Here is a 23786-nt window from a genome sequence, read left to right on the forward strand (position 1 = left end):
CCATAGAGAGGATCCTGGATCATCCACCACTGTTGTCCTCCGTGGACGTCCATGCCTTGTCATGTTGCTGAGCTCACCAGTGCGTTCTTCTTTCCTCAGAATGGACCGAACTGTTGATGTGGCCCCTCCTGATGTTGCTGCGATCTCTCTGATGGATTGGTTTTGTTTTTTGAAGTCTTACAATGGCCGGAGTCACTTGCATGGACGGATCCTTTGAACGCATAATGGAGGTTCACAACAATAGATTCCAAATGTAAATCCCGCTCTTAGAATCAACTCCAGACCTTCTACCTGCTTAATTGATGAAGAGATAACGAAGGAGTAGCCCACACCTGGCCATGAAACAGCTTTTGATTCAATTGTCCAATTAAAACCCTTCCTCCAACTTATTTTACCCGCTGTAAACATATATATTTAAAAATAAATAATAAATATATATATAAATATGTACATTTATAAAATATTTACATTCTATACTTCTATATTTAGATATGTCTATTAAACCCGGACAATCTCTTCTATCTCATGGGAATTATGTTGATGAGATCTCTGTGCTCCCTGTTCTGTACACCCGCTGTGCCCATTATGAGGGGTTCCCACCATCCCTGTGCTGAGTTGCCGGGTCTGTACACTCGCTGTGCCCATTATGAGGGGTTCCCACCATCCCTGTGCTGAGTTCCCGGGTCTGTACACCCGCTGTGCCCATTATGAGGGGTTCCCACCATCCCTGTGCTGAGTTCCCGGGTCTGCACACCTGCTGTGCCCATTATGAGGGGTTCCCACCATCCCTGTGCTGAGTTCCCGGGTCTGTACACCCACTGTGCCCATTATGAGGGGTTCCCACCATTCCTGTGCTGAGTTTCTGGGTCTGTACAACCGCTGTGCCTATTATGAGGGGTTCCCACCATCCCTGTGCTGAGTTTCTGGGTCTATACGCTCGTTGTGCCCATTATGAGAGATTCCCACCATCCCTGTGCTGAGTTTCTGGGTCTGTACACCCGCTGTGCCCATTATGAGGGGTTCCCACCATCCCTGTGCTGTGTTTCTGGGTCTGTACACCCGCTGTGCCCATTATGAGGGGTTCCCAACATCCCTGTGCTGAGTTCCCGGGTCTGTACACCCGCTGTGCCCATTATGAGGGGTTCCCAACATCCCTGTGCTGAGTTCCCGGGTCTGTACACCCGCTGTGCCCATTATGAGGGGTTCCCACCATCCCTGTGCTGTGTTTCTGGGTCTGTACACCCGCTGTGCCCATTATGAGGGGTTCCCACCATCCCTGTGCTGAGTTCCCGGGTCTGTACACCCACTGTGCCCAGTATGACTGTTTCTACTAGCCCTGCCCACTGTTCGGCCTCATGAACTCACCATTGGCTCCTCTCGTTCTTCTCATTCTTGCACATTACTGTGAATCCCCAACTGCTAAAAAAAACAGACAAGGAAGAGCTTCACCAGGGCGGAGTGATACATTCTGAGCCACCAATCAGAAAACAGCATAGTAGATAATAGCTGCTCTGTGATTGGTCGCTGTGGGTTAGTATACAGTGCAGTGTTCAGAACACAGAAACTGCTCGGGGGGGGTCCCTAAAATCACTAAGCCTATAAGATGGAGTAGTTGGCTGTATCTGAGCTGCCTGCCCACCAACATGCAGGACAAATGTCAATGCCGGACGCGGCGCCTTCACCTTCTCATTATCGGGAGAGTGGCGTGCGGACAAGTGAAAAAGATTTTTATTAAAAGGTATTTTGTGGAGAAAATTCTGGTACATGATCAGTTTCCATGGAAGCACGGAAGGAAAAAAAATGACAAACTATTCTTTTTTATTCTTCGGATAAAACACGGCAGCGCATTAGCGGCATTGACGGACGCCATTCATCCCCCGGGAGGGGCCGCCATTGCATTCATTAACCCCCCTCCCCCCTTCTCAAGCTAATAAACTACTCTGCAAAGTTCAGGGTTAACCCCTTCATGCCCACCGCACAGGCACAGCGCCGCTGTCAGCGCTTAGCAACAAGTAGTCGGTTTCCATGACAAAGCGCAAGCTGTGCCCACACACCCGCCGGGGATGGGGGGGGGGGGGGTAGTGGCTGTCCACCTCAGAGGGTACGTGGTAGAGTCATGGGGGAGGGGGCCAAGGACAGATCTCCATCATTGTGACATCTTCTTATATCAGATACAAAGTAACAACTTCACCCCCATCATCCATACTGAGCGCTCATCACCGGGCTTATCCTGACCCCTACTGGTCTGCTGTGTCATTACACCCAATGATCAACAGGCATTCACTCTCTGTAGATCATCAATTATCCGTCCGTCCGTCTCTTTCTATCTATCTATCTATCTATCTATCTATTATCTATCTATCTATCTATCTATCTATCTATTATCTATTATCTATCTATTATCTATCTATCTATTTATCTATCTATCTATCTATCTATTATCTATCTATCTATCTATCTATTATCTATCTATTTATCTATCTATTATCTATCTATCTATCTATCTATTATCTATCTATCTATTATCTATCTATCTATCTATCTATTATCTATCTATTATCTATCTATCTATTATCTATCTATTATCTATCTATCTATTATCTATCTATCTATCTATCTATCTATTATCTATCTATTATCTATCTATTATCTATCATCTATCTATCTATTATCTATCTATCTATTATCTATCTATCTATTATCTATCTATCTATCTATCTATTATCTATCTATTATCTATCTATTATCTATCATCTATCTATCTATTATCTATCTATCTATCTATTATCTATCTATTATCTATCTATCTATTATCTATCTATCTATTATCTATCTATTATCTATCTATCTATTATCTATCTATTATCTATCTATCTATTATCTATCTATTATCTATCTATCTATCTATTATCTATCTATTATCTATCTATCTATTATCTATCTATCTATTATCTATCTATCTATTATCTATCTATCTATTATCTATCTATCTATTATCTATCTATTATCTATCTATCTATCTATCTATTATCTATCTATCTATCTATCTATCTATTATCTATCTATCTATCTATCTATTATCTATCTATCTATCTATCTATCTATCTATCTATCTATCTATCTATAATCTATCTATTATCTATCTATCTATCCATAATCTATCTATCTATCTATTATCTATCTATCTATTATCTATCTCTCCATCCATTATCGATCAATCTATCTGTGATCTATCTATCCATCCATCCATCCATTATCGATCAATCAATCTATCTATGATCTATCTCTCCATCCATTATCTATGTATCTATCTATCCATCCATCCATTATCGATCGATCAATCTATCTGTGATCTATCTATCCATCCATCTATCCATTATCGATCAATCTATCTATGATCTATCTATCCATCTTTTTCATTTTCCACGTTTCTATCTATTCATTCATCTGTGGTCATTTCACCTATGATCTATGTATGTATCTATGAAGCCTGAGAATCACAATGACATCAAGTTCCTGCCATTGTGGAAGGTAGGTCAGCAGTGACGACCTCCCATTCTCACAGCAGTGGTGCCGTTGTTAGTGAAGAGCTCACCCCACGGGTACCCGGATCTTCTTCTTGATTCCCAGGTACACAGTCAGGTTCTTCACCTCCCACTTCTTCTCCGGCTGGTGACTCTGCGGACAGATGGAACAACGTGTAAAACAGGACAACCTCTGCTCAGTCAGACCTCTAGCTCTGCGATGCCGATGAGAGAGCTCCAGCTACAACTCAGCAGGAGGTGCATCAAACCTCTGCAGAGAGACCGCTGCTTCCACACATAGACCAAGGGTCTTTCTGCGCAGCATGTTGGCAGGGGAAAGGCTTTTCTACTAAGGCTGCTGCTGTTTTCTAAAGAAAACAAAGTGTAAAACCTTGGACAACTTTTGTTTTGGTGCCACTGGAATGCACTTAGCTCATCTCTCTTAGCACATAATAAAAATAATAATAATAATATTAGGGAAATTCCTCAAAAACCAGGAACTTACACCAAGGAATGTGTTTTATATATATATGAATAAATAAAAAGTTCACATAGCTATTTGTTCAAGCAGAACTGCAGGTACATTCCTGCTCTGCAAATAGAGCGATGTTCTTCCTACAGGTCAAGTATTATTCATTCATTCATAAAAAAAAAAAAAAAAAAAAACAAGAGTTGTTTGGGAAAATACCACATCAGGACCCCCAGATGCAGCTAAAGTTCATGTGAATACATATTTCCTATGACCTCCAGCTCCATCCAGTGGCCATGATGATTCATTATGAATGAATAACATTTGACTTGTAGAGGGAATAGGAGAACATTCAGTTTGGCTCTATTCATACAGAACAAACGTACCGGCAGTTTTGCTGGATGAACAGCTGAGCAAACGTTTTTTTTTTAGTAATAAACTTCCCTGGCGTGACACAAGTTTCCCAAATGTGTCTCAGGGTCACCCCAAAAAAACAAAACAGAGATCCTCCAGCCATTTTAGTGGTAGAGAAGGTCAGTCCGCCCAAAGTGATACTACAGTTAGAGGTGAGGACTTTCAGGCTTATCCAATGATGTCCTATACATCATCTGGGGACACCAACAGCAAGATTTCCTGACTAAAGCCCCACCCATTTTGGGGGTTTCCACCACCACGCTGCAGAGTTGTTCCCACTCGTTTCTCCCTCCTTCGATATTGATCACAGGAAATGTAAAGACCCAGGACCTCGGCCGAGATTCCACCAGTAGAGTCCCCGAGAGACAGAAGAAATTGTCTGCAAACCCGAATACTAACTTACTGCAAACTCAAACCTCAATACCAAATCCTAGTACTAACCCTACTGCTAACCCAAACCATAACACTGAGCCTAATGCAATCTCAAACCCTAATAGTAACCCTACTGCTAACCCAATCCATAATACTAACCCTACTGATAACCCACACCCTAATACTAACCCTTCTGCTAACCCGAACCCTAATAGTAACCCTACTGCTAACCGGAACCCTAATAGTAACCCTACTGCTAACCGGAACCCTAACAATAAACTACTGCTAAACCAACCCGTAATACTAATCCTACTGCTAATAGAAACCCTAATACTAACCCTTCTGCTAACCCAAACCCTAATACTGACCCTACTGCTAATAGAAACCCTAATAGTAACCCTACTGCAAACTCAACTAAACCCTAGTACTAACCCAAACCATAATACCAAACCTAATGCAAACTCAAACCCTAATAGTAACCCTACTGCTAACCCGAACCCTAATACTAACCCTACTGCTAACCCAAACCCTAATACTAACCCTACTTCTAACCCAAACCCTAATACTAACCCTACTGCTAACCCAAACCCTAATACTAACCCTACTGCTAACCCAAACCCTAATACTAACCCTACTGCTAACCTAAACCCTAACAGTAACCCTACCGCTAACTCAAACCCTAATACTAACCCTACTGCTAACCTAAACCCTAACAGTAACCCTACTGCTAACCCGAACCCTAATACTAACCCTACTGCTAGCCCAAACCCTAATACTAACCCTACTGCTAACCCAAACCCTAATACTAAACCTACTGCTAACCTAAACCCTAATACTAACCCTACTGCTAACCCGAACCCTAATAGTAACCCTACTGCTAACCGGAACCCTAACAATAAACTACTGCTAAACCAACCCGTAATACTAATCCTACTGCTAATAGAAACCCTAATACTAACCCTTCTGCTAACCCAAACCCTAATACTGACCCTACTGCTAATAGAAACCCTAATAGTAACCCTACTGCAAACTCAACTAAACCCTAGTACTAACCCAAACCATAATACCAAATCTAATGCAAACTCAAACCCTAATAGTAACCCTACTGCTAACCCAAACCCTAATACTAACCCTACTGCTAACCTAAACCCTAATACTAACCCTACTGCTAACCTAAACCCTAACAGTAACCCTACTGCTAACCTAAACCCTAACAGTAACCCTACTGCTAACCCGAACCCTAATACTAACCCTACTGCTAACCTAAACCCTAATACTACCCTACTGCTAACCCGAACCCTAATACTAACCCTACTGCTAACCTAAACCCTAATACTACCCTACTGCTAACCCAAACCCTAATACTAAACCTACTGCTAACCTAAACCCTAATACTACCCTACTGCTAACCTAAACCCTAATAGTAACCCTACTGCTAACCTAAACCCTAATACTAACCCTACTGCTAACCCAAACCCTAATACTACCCTACTGCTAACCCGAACCCTAATACTACCCTACTGCTAACCTAAACCCTAATACTAACCCTACTGCTAACCCAAACCCTAATACTACCCTACTGATAACCCGAACCCTAATACTACCCTACTGATAACCCAAACCCTAATACTACCCTACTGATAACCCGAACCCTAATACTAACCCTGCCACTAAGATTATTGCTAGCCCAAACTCTTAACACTAGTGCTAACATTAATGCTAATCCCAACTATAACCCCCCCAACCCCTGATTGACTCCAATGTCAATGGTTAAATGTCCAAAGTTTTTTTAGAATAAAATTCATCAAAGGGAAGACCCTATTTCTGTTTCTCCCTCATCACTGAGACATTTTTTTATGGGTAAAACCATTTACACTGAAACCCCTCCCAGCAGTTCTATGCAGATCAGAACATTCTGGAGAAGACAATGTAGCAGAAGAAGTTCACAATGAATCGGACTCTCCACCAATCTCTCTCCCCTGATCTCCTCACAGAAGGGCCCTTCTGCACTGATCTCTCCATGGAGGAAACCCATTTCTACCAATCGCTCCATAAAGGATCCTGTGTCCACCAATCTCTCTCCCCTGATCTCCTCACAGAAGGACCCTTCTACACTGATCTCTCCATTTCCCATTTCAGGAACCTGTCTCCACCAATCTCTTCCTAAAGGAACCTCTTTTCACCAATCTCTTCATAAAGGAACCTGTCTCCACCAATCTCTTCATAAAGGAACCTGTCTCCACCAATCTCTTCATAAAGGAACCTGTCTCCACCAATCTCTTCCTAAAGGAACCTGTCTCCACCAATCTCTTCATAAAGGTACATGTCTCCACCAATATCTTCATAAAGGAACCTGTCTCCACCAATCTCTTCATAAAGGTACCTGTCTCCACCAATCTCTTCATAAAGGAACCTGTCTCCACCAATCTCTTCATAAAGGAACCTGTCTCCACCAATCTCTTCATAAAGGAACCTGTCTCCACCAATCTCTTCCTAAAGGAACCTGTCTCCACCAATCTCTTCATAAAGGTACCTGTCTCCACCAATCTCTTCCTAAAGGAACCTGTCTCCACCAATCTCTTCATAAAGGTACCTGTCTCCACCAATCTCTTCCTAAAGGAACCTGTCTCCACCAATCTCTTCATAAAGGAACCTGTCTCCACCAATCTCTTCATAAAGGATCCTGTCTCCACCAATCTCTTCATAAAGGAACCTGTCTCCACCAATTTCTTCAGAAAGGAACCTGTCTCCACCAATCTCTTCCTAAAGGAACCTGTCTCCACCAATCTCTTCCTAAAGGAACCTGTCTCCACCAATCTCTTCATAAAGGTACCTGTCTCCACCAATCTCTTCCTAAAGGAACCTGTCTCCACCAATCTCTTCATAAAGGAACCTGTCTCCACCAATCTCTTCATAAAGGATCCTGTCTCCACCAATCTCTTCATAAAGGAACCTGTCTCCACCAATTTCTTCAGAAAGGAACCTGTCTCCACCAATCTCTCCATGGAGGGATCCCTTGATCTCTCCATGGAGAAATCCTATCTAAAACAATCGCTCCACCGGTCTCTCCATGGAGGGACCCGGCTCCACCGGTCTCTCCATGGAGGGACCCGGCTCCACCGGTCTCTCCATGGAGGGACCCGGCTCCACCGGTCTCTCCATGGAGGGACCCGGCTCCACCGGTCTCTCCATGGAGGGACCCGGCTCCACCGGTCTCTCCATGGAGGGACCCGGCTCCACCGGTCTCTCCATGGAGGGACCCGGCTCCACCGGTCTCTCCATGGAGGGACTCGGCTCCACCGGTCTCTCCATGGAGGGACCCGGCTCCACCGATCTCTCCATGCAGGGACCCGTCTCCACCAATCTCTCCATGGAGGGACCCCCAGTCTCCACATCACCCAATTCATGTTTTCTTCTTCTTTTGCCAAACTCTATTTTCTCAATGGTGTCACAGAAGTGAAATCACATCTTTCCGGATAGCAATGGAAAGAATTTGCATGGAATTTTGCAGCGCAGCGGGGTGAAGGGCAGCAGAAGGAGAAGCGGTCATTTTTCTGATTTTGGTGGTCTTTATAATTGTCATTTTATTGAGATCATAAGTGGAGTCATGCTATAAAAGGTCACTCCACCAAAAACTGATATTTCTGTTGAGATCAAAACCTGAACTACCCAAGTCCATGAAAATCACTACAGCCAGTAGGTGTCTCATTTCTGCAGCTGCAGTCCCTCCAAAATCCTGCAAGTTAAATATGAAGGGTGGACCAACCCTGCCCCCAGTAATGAGCACCGCGGAGGGGAGGAGCTGGAAACTCAGGTTCACAAATGGTAAGCTTGAGGGACATAGAAGAAGTCATTGGCATGCGCACAAATCTGGAGTATTGTTCCCAATCGCTCCCCCCCACCCTCAAAACGATAATTATACACTATGTCTAGTATGTGAAGTCACCTGATTGGCTGAGATCTCCCTCATCGAGTTCCCAGCTCTCTACCTTTTGGGTGTCCCATCTATCGATTTGTGTCCCAGCTCCTCCTGTTACATTCTTCATTATATAAAAATAATGCAGCAGACCCGGGAACTCAGCACAGGGATGGTGGGAACCCCTCATAATGGGCACAGCGGGCGTACAGACCTGGGAACTCAGCACAGGGATGGTGGGAACCCCTCATAATGGGCACAGCGGGTGTACAGAGCCGGGAACTCAGCACAGGGATAGTGGGAACCCCTCATAATGGGCACAGCAGACCCGGGAACTCAGCACAGGGATGATGGGAACCCCTCATAATGGGCACAGCGGGTGTACAAACCCAGGAACTCAGCACAGGGATGGTGGTAACCCCTCATAATGGGCACAGTGGGTGTACAAACCCGGGAACTCAGCACAGGGATGGTGGGAACCCCTCATAATGGGCACAGCAGACCTGGGAACTCAGTGCAGGAATGGTGGGAACCCCTCATAATGGGCACAGCAGACCTGGGAACTCAGTGCAGGGATTTCACCATGGAATCCAAGAAACCCAGAAGAGACTAACCAGAATTTTTAACTCTCCAGCATCCTCTAAACACTAACATATCAGTTTGGGGTGGAGTGACCCTTTAATCCTACCACTATAGATCATGAGAAGTGAGAGGAAGTCCCGCACCAAGATGGAGGATGCTACAATAAAAGCACACACACCAACACCCCTCACCTCCTTGGCGCCGTCAGCATTCGGTGATCTTGGATTCTGCTCAACAAAGGACGTGCGTTACAACAGACAGACAGACAGGACCGGCAACATGTACACAGAGACTGTGAGCGCGACTCTCGCAGGTCAGAGACTGCTATCAGCGCCCAGCTCCTGGAGGTGGCGCTGCCTCGGGTCGGGTGATGCTGCGGTGATGGAGTAGCGCCTCCTCCAGGGGTCAGGTGATGGCCTCCGCACCGGCAATAACCGTTCTCACAGCCTCCCATTAAGCACAATGAAAAATGGGAGATTTCATTCAGGCCTCAAGCGCTGTAGGAGGAGCCTAACGCTGTACTCTAAACAAAGCGCGGCAAAACTGCGGCATGCGAGAATCCAGAAAAAAAAAAAAAAAAAAAGGTAGCTGCACTCCATGAAAGGTTCAAATGCTGATCATCTTTATTGATCCTGATAATGGGAACAGGAGGGACCGTCTCTGCTGACGCGTTTCACCCGCTAACCCTCGCCTCCTTCACTTTTCTTCCTTCTTCTTCCCTCTTCTGGATTCGTCTCCTTTCTCTCCTTTTACTTGTTTTTTATTACGAACGATAGTCTTTGATAATTCCTTCTATCCTGTAGGTTACTATCTCCACACCTCTTAAGCAGCAATTTTGATTTTTAACTTTGTATTTGTTTTGATTTATTAGCCCTTCGGTATCAGTCTATAGATGAGGGGGCGGGTGTCTAAGGAGGCCATATATGTATCAATTTGTATCCTATGTTGGATCTACAGGTGAAACTAATATATGAGACTCATTCCATGCAAAGCAAGATAGTTCAAGCCGTGATTTGTCATCATTGTGATGATTATGGCTTACAGCTCATGAAAACCCCAAATCCACAATCTCAGAAAATGAGAATATTGTGAAAAGGTGGAATAATCTCGGCTCAAAGTGTCCCACTCTAATCAGCTCATTCAGCCATAACACCTGCAAAGGGTTCCTGAGCCTTTAAATGGTCTCTCAGTCTGGTTCAGTAGGAATCACAATCATGGGAAAGACTGCTGACCTGACACCATCACTGACACCCTCCATAAGGAGGGAAAGCCTCAAAAGGGAATTGCAGAAGAAGTTGGATGTTCCCAAAGTGCTGTATCAAAGCACATTAATAGAAAGTTATGTGGAAGGGAAAAGTGTGGAAGAAAAAGGTGCACAAGCAGCAGGGATGACCGCAGCCTGGAGAGGATTGTCAGGAAAAGGCCATTCAAAAGTGTTGGGGACTTTCACAAGGAGTGGACTGAGGCTGGAGTCAGTGCATCAAGAGCCACCACACACAGACAGATCCTGGACATGGGCTTCAGATGTCGTATTCCTCTTGTCAAGCCGCTCCTGAACAACAAACAACATCAGAAGCGTCTTACCTGGGCTAAAGAAAAACAGACCTGGTCTGCTGCACAGTGGTCCAAAGTCCTCTTTTCTGCTGAGAGCAACTTTTGCATCTCATTTGGAAACCATGGAGTATGGAGGAAGAATGGAGAGGCCCAAGGACCCCGAGTATGGAGGAAGAATGGAGAGGCCCAAGGACCCCGAGTATGGAGGAAGAATGGAGAGGCCCAAGGACCCCGAGTATGGAGGAAGAATGGAGAGGCCCAAGGACCCCGAGTATGGAGGAAGAATGGAGAGGCCCAAGGACCCCGAGTATGGAGGAAGAATGGAGAGGCACAAGGACCCCGAGTATGGAGGAAGAATGGAGAGGCCCAAGGACCCCGAGTATGAAGGAAGAATGGAGAGGCACAAGGACCCCGAGTATGGAGGAAGAATGGAGAGGCCCAAGGACCCCAAGTACGGAGGAAGAATGGAGAGGCACAAGGACCCCGAGTATGGAGGAAGAATGGAGAGGCCCAAGGACCCAGAGTATGGAGGAAGAATGGAGAGGCCCAAGGACCCCGAGTATGGAGGAAGAATGGAGAGGCCCAAGGACCCCGAGTATGAAGGAAGAATGGAGAGGCCAAAGGACCCCGAGCATGGAAGAAGAATGGAGAGGCCCAAGGACCCAGAGTATGGAGGAAGAATGGAGAGGCCCAAGGACCCAGAGTATGGAGGAAGAATGGAGAGGCCCAAGGACCCCGAGTATGGAGGAAGAATGGAGAGGCCCAAGGACCCCGAGTATGGAGGAAGAATGGAGAGGCCCAAGGACCCCGAGTATGGAGGAAGAATGGAGAGGCACAAGGACCCCGAGTATGGAGGAAGAATGGAGAGGCCCAAGGACCCCGAGTATGAAGGAAGAATGGAGAGGCACAAGGACCCCGAGTATGGAGGAAGAATGGAGAGGCCCAAGGACCCCAAGTACGGAGGAAGAATGGAGAGGCACAAGGACCCCGAGTATGGAGGAAGAATGGAGAGGCCCAAGGACCCAGAGTATGGAGGAAGAATGGAGAGGCCCAAGGACCCCGAGTATGGAGGAAGAATGGAGAGGCCCAAGGACCCCGAGTATGAAGGAAGAATGGAGAGGCCAAAGGACCCCGAGCATGGAAGAAGAATGGAGAGGCCCAAGGACCCAGAGTATGGAGGAAGAATGGAGAGGCCCAAGGACCCCGAGTATGGAGGAAGAATGGAGAGGCCCAAGGACCCCGAGTATGGAGGAAGAATGGAGAGGCCCAAGGACCCCGAGTATGGAGGAAGAATGGAGAGGCCCAAGGACCCCGAGCATGGAAGAAGAATGGAGAGGCCCAAGGACCCCGAGCATGGAAGAAGAATGGAGAGGCCCAAGGACCCAGAGCATGGAGGAAGAATGGAGAGGCCCAAGGACCCCGAGCATGGAGGAAGAATGGAGAGGCCCAAGGACCCCGAGTATGGAGGAAGAATGGAGAGGCCCAAGGACCCCGAGCATGGAAGAAGAATGGAGAGGCCCAAGGACCCAGAGCATGGAGGAAGAATGGAGAGGCCCAAGGACCCAGAGTATGGAGGAAGAATGGAGAGGCACAAGGACCCCGAGTATGGAGGAAGAATGGAGAGACCCAAGGACCCCGAGTATGGAGGAAGAATGGAGAGGCCCAAGGACCCCGAGTATGGAGGAAGAATGGAGAGGCCCAAGGACCCTGAGTATGGAGGAAGAATGAAGAGGCACAAGGACTCCGAGTATGAAGGAAGAATGGAGAGGCCCAAGGACCCAGAGTATGGAGGAAAAATGGAGAGGCACAAGGACCCCGAGTATGGAGGAAGAATGGAGAGGCCCAAGGACCCCGAGTATGGAGGAAGAATGGAGAGGCCCAAGGACCCCGAGTATGGAGGAAGAATGGAGAGGCCCAAGGACCCCGAGTATGGAGGAAGAATGGAGAGGCCCAAGGACCCAGAGTATGGAGGAAGAATGGAGAGGCCCAAGGACCCAGAGTATGGAGGAAGAATGGAGAGGCCCAAGGACCCCGAGTATGGAGGAAGAATGGAGAGGCCCAAGGACCCCGAGTATGGAGGAAGAATGGAGAGGCCCAAGGACCCCGAGTATGGAGGAAGAATGGAGAGGCCCAAGGACCCCGAGCATGGAAGAAGAATGGAGAGGCCCAAGGACCCCGAGCATGGAAGAAGAATGGAGAGGCCCAAGGACCCAGAGCATGGAGGAAGAATGGAGAGGCCCAAGGACCCCGAGCATGGAGGAAGAATGGAGAGGCCCAAGGACCCCGAGTATGGAGGAAGAATGGAGAGGCCCAAGGACCCCGAGCATGGAAGAAGAATGGAGAGGCCCAAGGACCCAGAGCATGGAGGAAGAATGGAGAGGCCCAAGGACCCAGAGTATGGAGGAAGAATGGAGAGGCACAAGGACCCCGAGTATGGAGGAAGAATGGAGAGACCCAAGGACCCCGAGTATGGAGGAAGAATGGAGAGGCCCAAGGACCCCGAGTATGGAGGAAGAATGGAGAGGCCCAAGGACCCTGAGTATGGAGGAAGAATGAAGAGGCACAAGGACTCCGAGTATGAAGGAAGAATGGAGAGGCCCAAGGACCCAGAGTATGGAGGAAAAATGGAGAGGCACAAGGACCCCGAGTATGGAGGAAGAATGGAGAGGCCCAAGGACCCCGAGTATGGAGGAAGAATGGAGAGGCCCAAGGACCCCGAGTATGGAGGAAGAATGGAGAGGCCCAAGGACCCCGAGTATGGAGGAAGAATGGAGAGGCCCAAGGACCCAGAGTATGGAGGAAGAATGGAGAGGCCCAAGGACCCCGAGTATGGAGGAAGAATGGAGAGGCCCAAGGACCCCGAGTATGGAGGAAGAATGGAGAGGCCCAAGGACCCCGAGTATGGAGGAAGAATGGAGAGGCACACACTGCAAGATGCTTGAAGTCCAGTTTGAAGTTTCCACAGTCTGTGTTGATTTGGGGAGCCATGTCATCTGCTGGTGTTGGTCCACTGTGCTTCATTAAGTCCAGGGACAACGCAGCCGTCTGCCAGGAGATTTTGGGGCACTTCATGCTTCCTTCCACAGACGAGCTTTATGGGGACGCTGACTTCATTTTCCAGCAGGACTTGGCTCCACCCACACTGCCAAAAGCACCAAAACCTGGTTCAATGACCGTGGGATTACTGTGCTTGATTGGCCAGCAAACTCGCCTGACCTGAACCCCATAGAGAATCTATGGGGCATTGCCAAGAGACAGATGAGAGACATGAGACCGAACAATGCAGAAGAGCTGAAGGCCGCTATTGAAGCATCCTGGTCTTCCATAACACCTCAGCAGTGCCACAGGCTGACAGCTTCCATGCCACGCCGCATTGAGGCAGTAATTGCTGCAAAAGGGGCCCAAACCAAGTCCTGAGTACATATGCAGCTTCTACTTTTCAGAGGTGCGATATTGTTCTATGTACAATCCGTGTTTTATTGATTGCATGGAATATTCTCATTTTCTGAGATTGTGGATTTGGGGTTTTCATGAGCTGTAAGCCATAATCATCACAATGATGACAAATCACGGCTTGAACTATCTTGCTTTGCATGGAATGAGTCTCATATATTAGTGTCACCTTTTAAGTTGCTGCACTGAAATCAATCAACTTTTGCAGCATATTCTCATTTTTCGAGTTTCACCTGTATGTGTATCAATTTGTATCCAAACGTGGCCATATTTGTAATCTTAGGAGTTCATATGTGTATCAATTTGTATCCTAAGAAGGTCATATATGTATCAATTTGTATCCTAAGAAGGTCATATATGTATCAATTTGTATCCTAAGGAGGTCATATATGTATCAATTTGTATCCTAAGGAGGTCATATATGTATCAATTTGTAATCTTCGGTGGCCATATATGTATCGGTTTGTGTCCTAAGGTGCCCATGTACGCATACGTATTTGTTTGATCGATCTAGGCGCCATTCACCATCGGCTAAAACACCAAACAGTGCAACACACACGATAATAATTGGAAATACGACTGATCAGAAACAATCTATGGCTGATCGAACTGCCAGTATCAAAAGCAATCGAAAGCTCGCCGAATTGATCGCATTGAGAGTCTGTATTTAATCTGACTGTTTTAGCTGCATCGATCGATTGACTGATCATCGATACATGTGTGGTCACCAAGCAGCGTAGAGCAAACGATTCCCCCAAAACGGTGATTGCACTTTAAAATAATCAGATTGCATAACAATCATCGATTTAGCGAGCTTTCAATCGATTGAGGCTGTGGTGGAATTTTATTGATCGTTTCTGATCACTCAAAAGAATATCTGCACGTGTGTCAAATAACCGATCGTAATAGAGACTGAATAAATGATCGATTGATAAACAGTTTCTGAGAGACCGTATTCTCAATTAATACCATATGTGCTACATCGATCGATATTGTAGTCGAAGAAAATGTTGCCAGCTATGTGACACTGACCTGTCCATCCCCCCCACACACACACACATTGCCCTGCCCATCCTACCCCCCCCCCCCCCGAGCTCTGGACCATCAATAACATCATCACACTCCTGGGGTCCAATCTAGCACCCGCTCATGCTTACAGGGAGGGCAGCCAGCCGAAAGACCGATTTCACCCTTCAGCTGGTGTGCAGCAACTAGCAATACAGATGGATTTGATAGAACGGCTTTATCGGACGAACATCTATAAACTGAGGTGATCTTTTATCGGTGTGTGCGGGGACTGAGGAGCCCTATCAGGGAGACAACCCTGGCAGCACCTACCCGGATCTCCCGGTACATCCGCAGCGTGGTGCTGTTCAGCATGAAATACCGATCGTGGAATCTCCCCTTGAAGTCCAGTAGGCTTTTATCTTCCCGGAATTTCATCATCCCGGTCTTGGAGTCTCCCACCCGATTTTCTAAAACAGGGAAAGAGAGAAGAAGAGGATGGAGATGACTGCTGGGCCGGATTATAACCCATATATATGGTATATCTGATTGACTGCAAATCTAAAGCTGGCCACACACTTCACAATCTGATTGTACAATCTCTTAGTGTTGGCACAGCGCACCTCACAATCTGTTGTTCAGGTAAGCCAGTGGTGCTCTTGAAAATGATAGAAGTGCAGCACATTTCAGAGGGCCACACAGCAGAAGCGGGTTGAAGTACATTGTGTTGAGTTAGGTAGTCCATTCAACTATAACCCCCAGCATTGGTGCCAGTGACCACAATAATAACCTCCAGCATTGGTGCCAGTGACCACAATAATAACCCCCAGCATTGGTGCCAGTGACCACAATAATAACCCCCAGCATTAGTGCCAGTGACCACAATAATAACCTCCAGCATTGGTGCCAGTGACCACAATAATAACCCCCAGCATTGGTGCCAGTGACCACAATAATAACCCCCAGCACTGGTGCCAGTGACCAAAATTATAACCTCCAGCATTGGTGCCAGTGACCACAATAATAACCCCCAGCATTGGTACAAATGACCACAATTATAACCCCCAGCATTGGTGCCAGTGACCACAATAATAACCCCCAGCATTGGTGCCAGTGACCACAATATAACCCCCAGCATTGGTGCCAGTGACCACAATATTAACCCCAGCATTGGTGCCAGTGACAATAATAACCCCCAGCATTGGTGCCAGTGACCACAATAATAACCCCCAGCATTGGTGCCAGTGACCACAATATAACCCCCAGCATTGGTGCCAGTGACCACAATATTAAACCCCAGCATTGGTGCCAGTGACAATAATAACCTCCAGCATTGGTGCCAGTGACCACAATAATAACCCCCAGCATTGGTGTCAGTGACCACAATAATAACCCCCAGCATTGGTACAAATGACCACAATTATAACCCCCAGCATTGGTGCCAGTGACCACAATAATAACCCCCAGCATTGGTGCCAGTGACCACAATAAAAACCCCCAGCATTAGTGCCAGTGACCACAATAATAACCTCCAGCATTGGTGCCAGTGACCACAATTATAACCTCCAGCATTGGTGCCAGTGACCACAATAATAACCCCCAGCATTGGTACAAATGACCACAATTATAACCCCCAGCATTGGTGCCAGTGACCACAATAATAACCCCCAGCATTGGTGCCAGTGACCACAATATAACCCCCAGCATTGGTGCCAGTGACAATAATAACCTCCAGCATTGGTGCCAGTGACCACAATAATAACCTCCAGCATTGGTGCAAATGACCACAATAATAACCCCCAGCATTGGTGCCAGTAACCACAATAATAACCCCCAGCATTGGTGCCAGTGACCACAATAATAACCCCCAGCATTGGTGCCAGTGACCACAATAATAACCCCCAGCATTGGTGCCAGTGACCACAATAATAACCCCCAGCATTGGTGCCAGTGACCACAATAATAACCCCCAGCATTGGTGCCAGTGACCACAATAATAACCCCCAGCTTTGGTACAAATGACCACAATTATAACCCCCAGCATTGGTGCCAGTGACCACAATAATAACCCCCAGCATTGGTGCCAGTGACCACAATATAACCCCCAGCATTGGTGCCAGTGACCACAATATTAACCCCAGCATTGGTGCCAGTGACAATAATAACCTCCAGCATTGGTGCCAGTGACCACAATAATAACCTCCAGCATTGGTGCAAATGACCACAATAATAACCCCCAGCATTGGTGTCAGTGACCACAATAATAACCCCCAGCATTGGTACAAATGACCACAATTATAACCCCCAGCATTGGTGCCAGTGACCACAATATTAACCCCCCGCATTGGTGCCAGTGACCACAATAATAACCCCCAGCATTAGTGCCAGTGACCACTATAATAACCCCCAGCATTGGTGCCAGTGACCACAATAATAACCCCCAGCATTGGTGCCAGTGACCACAATAATAACCCCCAGCATTGGTGCCGGTGACCACAATATAACCCCCAGCATTGGTGCCAGTAACCACTATAATAACCCCCAGCATTGGTGCCGGTGACTACAATATTAACCCCCAGCATTGGTGTCGGTGACCACAATAATAACCCCCAGCATTAGTGCCAGTGACCACTATAATAACCCCCAGCATTGGTGCCAGTGACCACAATAATAACCCCCAGCATTGGTGCCAGTGACCACTATAATAACCCCCCAGCATTGGTGCCAGTGACCACAATAATAACCCCCAGCATTGGTGCCAGTGACCACTATAATAACCCCCCAGCATTGGTGCCAGTGACCACAATAATAACCCCCAGCACTGGTGCCAGTGACCACAATAATAACCCCCAGCATTGGTGCCAGTGACCACAATAATAACCCCCAGCATTGGTGCAAATGGCCACAATAATAACCCCCAGCATTGGTGCAAATGGCCACAATAATAACCCCAAACACTGGTGTAAGTGGCTGCAATAATAACCCCCAGCATTGGTGCCAGTGACCACTATAATAACCCCCAGCATTGGTGCAAATGACCACAATAACAACCCCCAGCACTGGTGTAAGTGGATGCAGTAATAACCTCCAGGATTGGTGTCTGAGAAAGCAATACATTTCCCCAGCATTTATGTCAGTGACTGGAATAATAACCCCCATCGCTGGTGTCAGTGGCCACCATAATAACCCCCAGCATTCGTGCCAATGACCACGATAATAACCCCGAGCACTGGTGTCAATGGCCACCATATTAACCCCTCAGAATTGCCGTCACTGGCAATGCTTATCTGTATAATGTCGCTGTGACCGTCCCCTCACACATTTTGGGGTAACAATTTTCGCTACATCGTTGTCGTCCCTCCCCCCCCAACACATAACTGATGTAATTCAGGCCACTTACTAAGGTAAAGCAGCATGGCGTCCATGTTGGGGTCCTCTTTCACCACCAGGTGGGTGCTGCTGTTGACGTTGGTGTGGAAGATCGGCAGCACCTTCTCGGAGAAGTGTAGGGGGCGCTCTGCAGACAGAAGGGAGGGCGGGAAACCGTTAATAAAGTCATTGCAAAGACGATGAGAGCGGAACGATCCTCGGGATTCTAATGAGGTCTTCGTGTCTAAGGCGTGCTAAAGCAAAAGGTTCAGATCTTTCAACTTGCAGGCTGTAGCGGGCTGCAAAGAGAATACTGAGCCAATCAGATGAATCCCTGCCTCCACGAAGGAGCTCACACTCTAATCTCCACCAATTGGTTCTGGTGGGGAACAGAGAAACCACGGGATGAACATACATACTCCATGCAGGCGAGAACCCAGAACCCCAGTGCTGCAAGGCACAGCTGTCACTGCGCGTTCTGAAAATGCTGCTTGCCTGGCTGTTAAGCTGCAACGCCACCAAGTGGCTCAGCTAAGAACATACAGAGGATGTCGCCCGCCTACCCGTCTCCTCCGCAGTGTCCACCTCCACGCAGCTCCAATATTCTCCATCCTTCGGCGAGATGTTCCGCCTCTCCAGCAGCGTCTCCACCAGCTCCTGTGCCGTCATGGTGACTGCGATCTGGAAAAAGGTACACACAGTGACAGATGATGGACAGGTACTCACATACACACGGTGACAGATGATAGACAGGTACTCACATACACACGGTGACAGATGATAGACGGGTACTCACATAACACGGTGACAGATGATAGACGGGTACTCACATACACACGGTGACAGATGATAGACGGGTACTCACATACACACGGTGACAGATGATAGACAGGTACTCACATACACACGGTGACAGATGATAGACGGGTACTCACATACACACGGTGACAGATGATAGACGGGTACTCACATACACACAGTGACAGATGATAGACGGGTACTCACATACACACGGTGACAGATGATAGACAGGTACTCACATACACACGGTGACAGATGATAGACGGGTACTCACATACACACAGTGACAGATGATAGACGGGTACCTCACATACACACGGTGACAGATGATAGACAGGTACTCACATACACACAGTGACAGATGATAGACGGGTACTCACATACACACGGTGACAGATGATAGACAGGTACTCACATACACACGGTGACAGAATAGAGACGGGTACTCACATACACACGGTGACAGATGATGGACAGGTACTCACATACACACGGTGACAGATGATAGGCAGGGACTCACATACACATGGTGACAGATGATAGGCGGGGTACTCACATACACACGGTGACAGATGATAGACGGGACTCACATACACACGGTGACAGATGATGGACAGGTACTCACATACACACAGTGACAGATGATAGGCAGGTACTCACATACACACGGTGACAGATGACAGACGGGTACTCACATACACACGGTGACGGATGATAGACAGGTACTCACATACACACGGTGACAGATGATGGACAGGTACTCACATACACACGGTGACAGATGATGGGACAGGTACTCACATACACACGGTGACAGATGATGGACAGGTACTCACATACACACGGTGGACAGATGATAGGCGGGTACTCACATACACACGGTGACAGATGATAGGCAGGTACTCACATACACACGGTGACAGATGATAGGCGGGTACTCACATACACACGGTGACAGATGATAGGCAGGGACTCACATACACACGGTGACAGATGATAGACGGGTACTCGCATACACACGGTGACAGATGATAGACAGGTACTCACATACACACGGTGACAGATGATAGGCGGGTACTCACATACACACGGTGACAGATGATGGACAGGTACTCACATACACACGGTGACAGATGATGGACAGGTACTCACATACACACGGTGACAGATGATAGGCGGGTACTCACATACACACGGTGACAGATGATAGGCAGGTACTCACATACACACGGTGACAGATGATAGGCGGGTACTCACATACACACGGTGACAGATGATAGGCAGGGACTCACATACACACGGTGACAGATGATAGACGGGTACTCGCATACACACAGTGACAGATGATAGACAGGTACTCACATACACACGGTGACAGATGATAGGCGGGTACTCACATACAGACGGTGACAGATGATAGACAGGTACTCACATACACACGGTGACAGATGATAGACGGGTACTCACATACACACGGTGAGAGATGATAGGCGGGTACTCACATACACACGGTGACAGATGATAGGCGGGTACTCACATACACACGGTGACAGATGATAGGCGGGTACTCACATACACACGGTGACAGATGATAGGCGGGTACTCACATACACACGGTGACAGATGATAGGCGGGTACTCACATACACACGGGTGACAGATGATAGGCGGGTACTCACATACACATGGTGACAGATGATAGGCGGGTACTCACATACACACGGTGACAGATGATAGGCGGGTACTCACATACACACGGTGACAGATGATAGGCGGGTACTCACGTGGACGCTCTGCTCACACTCCGGCTTCACCTCTCTCAGGTAGACGGAACAGATGAAGTCGGTCCCCTGGGAGGAGTCAGAGAAGACTGATAATGAGAATTGATGCTGATAGGAGAGGAGGGGACCCCTCGGCCCCGCCCCCCGAGCCGCGTCTTACCCTGGGCTTGGCCTGGGAGCTGCGCACTTTCATGATGGTGGAGGCGATGTCCAGCTGCTTCTGGAGCTCCTGTTGGTCCACCTGCACAGAGGGGGAGGGGCGGTACATTGAGGAGGAGCCAATGAAATATTTACACCTGACAGCAATCAATCAATCGGGAAGAATATTCTGTCCACCCAATCATAACTGTTCTACCCGTCTGAGTCTGCGCCTGTCTGCACTCTGCACTTCTCTGCGGTCTGCGCCTGTCTACTCTGTGCCTGTGCGCTCTGCGCCTGTCTGCGCTCTGCACCTGCCTGCGCCTGTCTGCGCTCTGCACCTGTCTGCGCCTGTCTGCGCTCTGCACCTGCCTGCGCTCTGCACTTCTCTGCGGTCTGCGCCTGTCTACTCTGCGCCTGTCTGCGCTCTGCACCTGCCTGCGCTCTGCGCCTGCCTGCGCTCTGCACCTGCCTGCGCTCCGCACCTGCCTGCGCTCCGCACCTGTCTGTGCTCCGCACCTGTCTGCATCTGCCTGCGTCCCGCTGCGGCTGTCTGCGCTCTGCACCTGTCTGCGTCTGTCTGCGCTCTGCACCTGCCTGCGCTCTGCACCTGCCTGCGCTCCGCACCTGTCTGCATCTGCCTGTGGCTGTCTGCGCTCTGCACCTGTCTGCGTCTGTCTGCGCTCTGCACCTGCCTGCGCTCTGCACCTGCCTGCACCTGTCTGCGTCTGCCTGCGGCTGTCTGCGCTCTGCACCTGCCTGCGCTCTGCACCTGTCTGCGCTCTGCACCTGCCTGAGCTCCGCACCTGTCTGCGCTCCGCACCTGTCTGCATCTGCCTGCGTCCGCCTGCGGCTGTCTGCACTCTGCACCTGCCTGCGCTCTGCACCTGTCTGCGTCTGTCTGCGCTCTGCACCTGTCTGCGCTCTGCACCTGCCTGCGCTCTGCACCTGTCTGCGCTCTGCACCTGCCTGTGCTCTGCACCTGTCTGCACCTGCCTGCGTCCGCCTGCGGCTGTCTGCACTCTGCACCTGCCTGCGCTCCGCACCTGTCTGCGTCTGTCTGCGCTCTGCACCTGCCTGCGCTCTGCACCTGTCTGCGTCTGCCTGCGGCTGTCTGCGCTCTGCACCTGTCTGCGTCTGCCTGCGCTCTGCACCTGTCTGCGCTCTGCACCTGTCTGCGTCTGTCTGCGCTCTGCACCTGTCTGCGCTCTGCACCCGTCTGCGCTCTGCACCCGCCTGCGCTCTGCACCCGCCTGCGCTCTGCACCCGCCTGCGCTCTGCACCTCTCTGCATCTGCCTGCGCTCTGCACCCGTCTGCGCTCTGCACCCGTCTGCGCTCTGCACCCGTCTGCGCTCTGCACCCGTCTGCGCTCTGCACCCGTCTGCGCTCTGCACCCGTCTGCGCTCTGCACCGCTCTGCACCCGTCTGCGCTCTGCACCGCTCTGCACCCGCCTGCGCTCTGCACCCGCCTGCGCTCTGCACTGTACACTTTTGGTAGCTGGACGCCTCAGATGAGGACTATAAATGGGTATCACATAGAATTGTAGAAGAGGATTTAATCTGCTGCTTCCAGCAGTCTGTGAAACAGAGGCCTCAACTGTGGGCCCCTGACATCCCCAGGGGGCCACAGGTAATAAGTTCATGTGGCACTACCAAGCATTTTTCCGAGACTGCTGACACACGGCTGGAGATGGTTAGAGACTGCTGACAGGTACAGACGTGAAATACACCGCAGGAGACTGTTAATGAACGGGGAAACGTAACATGAGACTGTCAGAGATCACTGCCTCTACAGCCCCTTTACAAATCAGTGCTATCTCTATAGGCTGCTGGGGACTGAGGGCCACATAATATCCACCAAAGGGCCACATGTGGTGGGTCATACGTGGATGTTCTAAGTCGGTGCTATAGAAGAGTCCTGGGATCTGGCCTACATTGAATATCTCCAGGTAGAAGTTGATGAGATCCTCCACCACTCGGCCCGGCTTGTAGTTCTGACCGTCCGTCTGGAAGAGCGTGGGACCAAACACAATGGCCAGGTTGTGGATGTTCATCTGATTGACCTCCGAAAAGTGCTGAATACTGCGAGACAGAGGAACAAATCATCAACATATGGACAGAGAGGGGGGGGGGGGAGAGACAGAAGAGGGGGGGGAGAGACGGGAGAGGGGGGGAGTGAGAGACGGGAGAGGGGGAGAGAGAGAGACGGGAGAGAGAGAGACGGGAGAGGGGGGGGGAGAGACGGAAGAGGGGGGGAGAGAGACGGGAGAGGGGGGGAGTGAGAGATGGGAGAGGGGGGAGAGAGAGACGGGAGAGGGGGAGAGAGAGACGGGAGAGGGGGGGAGGATGGGAGGAGAGAGACGGGAGAGAGAGACAGGAGGGGGGGAGAGAGACAGGAGGGGGGGAGA

The 23786-nt window shown here is 48.8% G+C and overlaps 1 protein-coding gene across 4 annotated transcripts in view; it reads right to left on the bottom strand.

Annotated features, from left to right (window-relative positions):
- The window catches only part of LOC149435227 (arf-GAP with Rho-GAP domain, ANK repeat and PH domain-containing protein 1-like), a 44177-nt gene extending 20717 nt beyond the window's left edge, over positions 1-23460 (bottom strand). The window contains exons 1-9 of one of the 4 annotated variants that reach the window (XM_089662881.1): positions 23313-23460; positions 21400-21480; positions 21243-21308; positions 19222-19339; positions 18690-18806; positions 15623-15759; positions 9469-9504; positions 3596-3678; positions 1366-1416 (exon numbers count right to left, since the gene is read on the bottom strand). In XM_089662881.1, coding sequence (XP_089519007.1) covers positions 1366-1416; positions 3596-3678; positions 9469-9504; positions 15623-15759; positions 18690-18806; positions 19222-19339; positions 21243-21308; positions 21400-21480; positions 23313-23432 — 809 coding nt within the window. In that variant the 5' untranslated portion in view covers positions 23433-23460. Of the gene's footprint in view, positions 1-1365; positions 1420-3595; positions 3679-9468; positions 9505-15622; positions 15760-18689; positions 18807-19221; positions 19340-21242; positions 21309-21399; positions 21481-23312 lie in introns of all 4 variants that reach the window. The other 3 variants (XM_089662880.1, XM_089662883.1, XM_089662882.1) reach the window with 3 other exon arrangements.
- Positions 23461-23786: the final 326 nt, after the last annotated feature.

The sequence above is a fragment of the Staurois parvus genome, unplaced genomic scaffold (assembly GCF_062004578.1).
Source record: "Staurois parvus isolate SC_StPar_1 unplaced genomic scaffold, SC_StPar_1.0 ptg001578l, whole genome shotgun sequence".
Taxonomy (NCBI): Eukaryota; Metazoa; Chordata; class Amphibia; order Anura; family Ranidae; genus Staurois; species Staurois parvus.